This window comes from Merops nubicus, unplaced genomic scaffold (assembly GCF_000691845.1).
Source record: "Merops nubicus isolate BGI_N331 unplaced genomic scaffold, ASM69184v1 scaffold1088, whole genome shotgun sequence".
NCBI classification, from domain to species: domain Eukaryota; kingdom Metazoa; phylum Chordata; class Aves; order Coraciiformes; family Meropidae; genus Merops; species Merops nubicus.
The window spans coordinates 20,690-26,421 of record NW_008627486.1 but is presented as its reverse complement, the minus strand read 5'-3'; the positions used below and the strand labels follow the sequence as shown (position 1 = coordinate 26,421).

The 5,732-nt window shown below is 40.8% G+C and overlaps 1 protein-coding gene across 1 annotated transcript; it reads left to right on the top strand.

Moving 5' to 3' along the window:
- Window positions 1–1,258: 1,258 nt before the first annotated feature.
- Window positions 1,259–5,206, top strand: BTF3 (basic transcription factor 3; the record flags this gene model as incomplete). Its single annotated transcript, XM_008946297.1, has 4 exons — window positions 1,259–1,381; window positions 1,564–1,765; window positions 4,238–4,294; window positions 4,848–5,206. Coding segments are annotated over 4 exons (429 nt in total), but the record flags the coding sequence as incomplete, so codon positions are not given.
- Window positions 5,207–5,732: the final 526 nt, after the last annotated feature.

Sequence of the window (5,732 nt, the reverse complement as noted above, 5' to 3'; positions counted from 1 at the left end):
GCCCTGAATGAGGGTGGGCATATGGATGATGCTCACAACCAGGCAAGGAAGATCCTCCTGACTGCTTTTCACCCAGGGTCTGGCCAGCCTTGGGTGGGAACTGATTAGGAGACCCCCACCAGGTGCCCCCACCTCCTAAAGTAACTTGGAGGTGAGGCAAGAAGCCACCTTTGTAAGAGCTGACTGTGCCTGCAGTGGGGTTGGGAGGCTTGCTTATACTGTGGATGTACTGTGTGGGGATTGTGGCTATCAGAAGGGCTCCCTAACCCTTCATGGCAAATGGAGTTCCCAGGATGACAGGGCCAGAACATGAAGCTGTCCCTGAGTTCCCTGGTAGCTATGGCTCCTGCCATCTCCCATGGCTTGGCTGCTCGCCTGGCTTTCTCACTTCTTCATGTCCACTGTGCTGGGTGAGTGCATTGACTTGTTCCTTCCTGTGGCTGGCTGGCACTTTGAATTTCTGGTGTGTGATGTGAGAGTGGAGAGAGGGGTTTGGCTGCTGGTCTCCGTGTTAATGGTAATATCATTCTGTATTGGGCAAGTGGTCAGCAGAAGAATGGGGCAGTTGTTTCCCCGGAGGAATCTAGAGCTCTTTGTCTGAAGGGGAACTTAACCTTTGCTGCTTTTGCTTGCTCAACAGGAATGGTCTGGAATACTATGACTTTTAAAAATAATATTTATGAAACAGTTTTGGAAAATAAGTGTTCTTCAAATATCTAAGTCCATCAGGTGAGGTATGTCTATTTGGAATAAAAACTGAGCATTTTAGGTTTGAGAACACGTTAAGAAACATTTGTTTCTTAAAGATGTGTTCATAACATCATGGCCTCTATTATCAAAATTTGGCTACAGTTTAAGAAAGATGATGTAAGAAGAAATTCATAAGCTTCAGAAGGTACCTAAGCTGTGCTTTTTCTTCAGTTTTATGTCCATGATAACAGACAAAGGTAAACCTGGAATTTTTATTTTCTGAGACTCTGCAGAATCCCTGTAAGAGCTGTGGAATAAATGCTCTCTGGTGCACCTGAGAAACAGAGGTTTCTAAAACCTCATGCTTCTCTCAGATGCGCAGAGCTTGCTTTATAGCAGGGGAAAGGCTGCTGCAGTGCACTTGGAGGGGTGGGGTTGTGTGCACTGTAACACACAAGCAGAACTTTGTATGTTAAATTAATTTGAAGATGCCTGCAGAGCAGTTACATGGCTCTGAGGATCAGAGTTTGTGAAGAGCTACTGAAGCAATATATGACTTTTTTTTTTTCCTGGAAAGGGTACTGCCCGCAGAAAGAAGAAGGTTGTCCACCGAACAGCTACAGCAGATGACAAGAAACTTCAGTTTTCATTGAAGAAACTGGGAGTCAACAATATTTCTGGAATTGAAGAGGTAATTGCTTCAAAAGGAAAAAAAACCCTTACCTATATAGAAACAGAAAATGTATCAAAATTAATGCCCCAGTAAGTAACATACTTTTCTGTAAATTATCAGCAGGTCTTTGAAAACTTTGTGTCCTGTTGATAGAAAAATCTTGCTACATTGCTTCAAATGCTGGATTTTTTTTCTTGCAGGTAAACATGTTTACCAACCAGGGAACAGTCATTCACTTCAATAACCCTAAAGTTCAGGCGTCTCTGGCTGCTAACACTTTCACTGTCATCGGCCATGCTGAGACAAAGCAGCTGACAGAAATGCTTCCTAGCATCTTAAACCAGCTCGGAGCTGACAGTCTGACCAGCCTGAGGAGATTGGCAGAAGCCCTACCCAAGCAGTGTAAGTTGAAACTTGAACACGTTTCATGTTGGCAGCTAGTGAGGCTTGTTTCTGTAGCAGCAGTGACATTCAGTGCACTCTTGCTGTCAGCAAGTGTATTATAAAATGGCTATAAAGATTTGGAACTCTTAGATCTTATTTATACCTCAAATGCAATAATGAGTATAGCCAAATAAAGCAGAGGCGCCTGTTAGCATATCTTGCAGCTGGTCTTGGACTGAAGAGCTGAAGCTAGACTTGATTTTGTGCTAGTTTACTTCTCTGTGTGCCACCACATTGTGACGTACCTTTCTCCTTAAAGCTAGGTATAGCTTCTCTGGAAGGGTTAGCTTTTCAAAGAAAGATTTTGAGTGTGTCTGTCTCATGCTTTGAATGGAGATGTAAGTAATGGCAGAAGGGACTTGAGGACAGGTATCTCATAACTGATTCACTGCCTCACGAGTGTGGTGGAGGTATTTCTTGGGTGGGCTTTTTGATAGCTAGGAGGGAATTACACGGTGTTTGTAAGGAAGTATGTTAAAATTTTGGTGTGTCAGACAGTGTAGAGAACAGAGCTGGTGTGAGCATTAAGTTATATGTACCAATTTTCTATTCCATCCTTAAATTGGTTGAAGAACATGAACACTTGTTCTTCCTAAAACTTTGTGGGAAAAGAGGAAGGACATAAATATTTGGGGTTTGTTTGGAAAAGGTGCTGCCTCAACAAGGTGAGGAATGGGAGTGAAAGACAGGCTTGTTGAAGTACAGGAGGAATGCTCCCAGTGTCATGTGTGGTCTTCCTACTAGTCCAAAATATCTTAAGCCCATTCTTTCCGAGGTATGGAACATCCTAAACACAGGGGAATGAGGGAGAAGCATACCATTGTGTCCATTTTCTGGTAGTTCCAAACTTGATTGTTAAGTGTTTTTTCTTTCTCTGCATTGCTGCTGACAAGACAGCCTCTATTTTCATTCTCAGAGTTGGCTTCCATACTTCCTCCTGTCAACATCCCATTAAAAAAATTCCTCATAAAAGTAGTCTTCTGGAGGTGGGGCAAACTGTGTTTTATTTTTTTCCTCTGTGGAGCCCATCCCCTTCCTTCTGATGTCACCTGTGTGGCTTCCTTGTGGTAGTAGTAGGGCTTGAGAGAAAAAACAAACAAACAAAAACAAACAACAAAACCAATCAAATTATTTAAAATGATCCCAGAATATCTCTCATCTCATAAGGTGGGTATATTCTGGATGGATAAGTTAAATTGTGCGTTTTTAGTATGAGGGAAGCTTGTTTAAAGGACGTGCTTTGTATGACCTAGTAAGTAGCTATTCCTTTCTACTTTGGGTGTATGCCAGAGTAGTTGCACAAAAATTTCCATTCAGCATTATCTGCTATTTTGGAAGCCTGACATTGAAGAGCAAAGTGTCTGTGATGACTGCATTTCCAGGTGCTAAAGTAAACTTAGTCTGGTCCTGGGTATGAGAGAGGATGCAGACAGTTTAGGAGGAAATAACACAGTTTGCTTTTAAAATGTCATATTTCACACTAAGATGCACTTAAGATGTAACAGCTTTCTGCTGTTTAAAAAAAAACAAAAAAATCCAAAAGAAGGTTTAGCAGTGACTTTGTTCTGAGCCATTTCAGAAAGACCAAAGTTTGGGCTTTCATCTGTTTTGGTTCTCTAGAATCAGGGCACAGGTCTAGTATGAACCCATCTTTTCCTCATGCTTCTCTTGAAAACTGAGAAGGATTAATGAGGATAAAACTGAGGTGATAGAGAGTACGAGACAGTTTGGCCTTGCAGTACAGCTAAGAATAGCAGTAAAAGCAGTGGCACGGGCTCTCAGGGAGCTAGGGTGCCTATTCCTGGCACTGTACTGCTGCAGGCAGTTCAACAGGTTCTCACTGGACTGCTACAGTGGATGTGGTGAAGTCTCACCAGCTCTGGCAAACACAGTGGGAAAGGTTAGGAAATTACTGGAGGTACCAGATGTGTGGCCCAGAACATGTGGTTACCTCAACCAGCTAAGTGTAAAATTGTGCATCCAGCTCCATATTCACCTGACTTTGTCAGGGAACAATAATATCTTTAAATACCTCTAGTCATGTGTGTCTGCCTGCACAATTACACCTCAGTTTCCCTTGAAGACCTAGAACCAAAAGAGCTTTTCTTTTCCTTGATGATGCTTTTAAGACAAATTGGTGAAATCAGTCTCTGCACTTGTAGGTGAAAGTTACTACCATGCAAGGCATGTAATATACCAAGCTAAGATGGTGGTTACTAAGCTGGTTTAGGATACATCTTCACATTTCCCTGCTGGGCTGTTTGAACGTTGTCATAGGTTAGCTGAAGATTTTTGTTCAGCAAGGGAGCATGATGAAGCATTGCAGTTTGGCTCAGAATCCTTGGTAATGTTTTAAAAAAACACAAAGCAAAGCAACTAATCGAGATGCCTGTGGTGAGCTTGACTGATGCTCTTCAACTGTTCTTGCAGCTGTGGATGGAAAAGCACCACTTGCTACTGGTGAAGATGATGATGATGAAGTTCCAGGTAAGAACAAGCATGCAGTGGAAGAAAAGGAAGTGAATTTCCCTGAGGGCTAGCATATGTAGCATAAGATTGGGCCCAGGATGGTAAGACTATTGATTATTCGCTGCCACAGAATTTGTGGACAGATGATTTCATTGTTTTCAGACACCATGAGAGACTTAATAGTTTGAGCTAGTATTTTTGTCCTGTGTAGAAGTAACAGCTATGGTTAAGATTATTATTTAATATTAAATAAGAAGAGGGGGAAGAAACTACCTTCCAAGTATCACTTCACCTAGTTCTGGGTATAATGGAGTTAACTGCTCTTGGAATTGTGCTTTATCATGAACCATCCAAAACTTCCTTGGTTGAGCAAGAAGAATGAACCATGAAGCTCTTGAATGTTATTTGGGCTTTATTTTACAAGTTGAAGGTGTTGGGGTTTTTTTGTGTTGTAAGCACTTGATATGAAGTAGAATTTTGGAAAGTAAAAAACAAAACACAGAACAAAGCCAAAATGTTTGGCAAAGCAGAAGCGGGTCAAACTTTAATTTCAACATTCTTCTTTTTGTAGATCTTGTTGAAAACTTCGATGAAGCTTCAAAGAGTGAGGCAAACTGAACTAAGTGTCACTTTCTGAATAAAACTAAAACTTGAAAAGGTTATGGGGAGCTGCTATTTTGTATTATGACTGCCTTGATTCTAGTTCTTGATGAGATCTCAGGATCTGTGATACTTGGAAACTTCTTGAACATGCAGCTCTTTAGTTACTGCTTGTACACAATATTATTTTTGTGGCCTGACTGAGCAAATCTATACTTTGAAATAAGTCAGATTGCTAATCTCTGCCTAGACACAACTTTTGAGTAACTTGTATACAGGCAAACTTCTGTCTTTAATGAACTTTGGCATACAATAAAAACATGAAAGCAACTTTCTGGTGTGGTTTCTTGTTAGGAAAGCACAGGAAAAATGGGCCATAAATATTAAACAGTCATAAAAGATCTTGCTTTTCTGCAGAGCATCCTTCTTTTGCTGTGTTAAAAAAAACTGGCTTCTAAAATTTGCTGTGCATTGGGGAAATTCAGTAGAGCATTTTGGATTTGATCAGTGAATTCTCAGGGTATGTGGGTCAGAGCTACCTAAGCTCTTAAGTCACTTTATGGATCTATTTCTTAAATTTAGTAGATTACATTCTAGCAACAATTATTGGTGGTTTAATATAAAACATGCAAGCTGAGAGAACACTCTGCTTGGCCTTGAAGAACAGCAGCAGGGTGTTGGCATCTTAGGGGAACTAGATACCAGTGTTAAATTCTTACTTTCAGGGAGTGTTTAATAGGTATTTCCAGAGTGTGTCTATTTAATGAGTTAACATGTCTCCAGTATTTTAATTTTACTTACCTGAAAATGTCAGTTATGTAGGGGAATGAGGTATAGGAAGGGAAAAAGCCTCAAC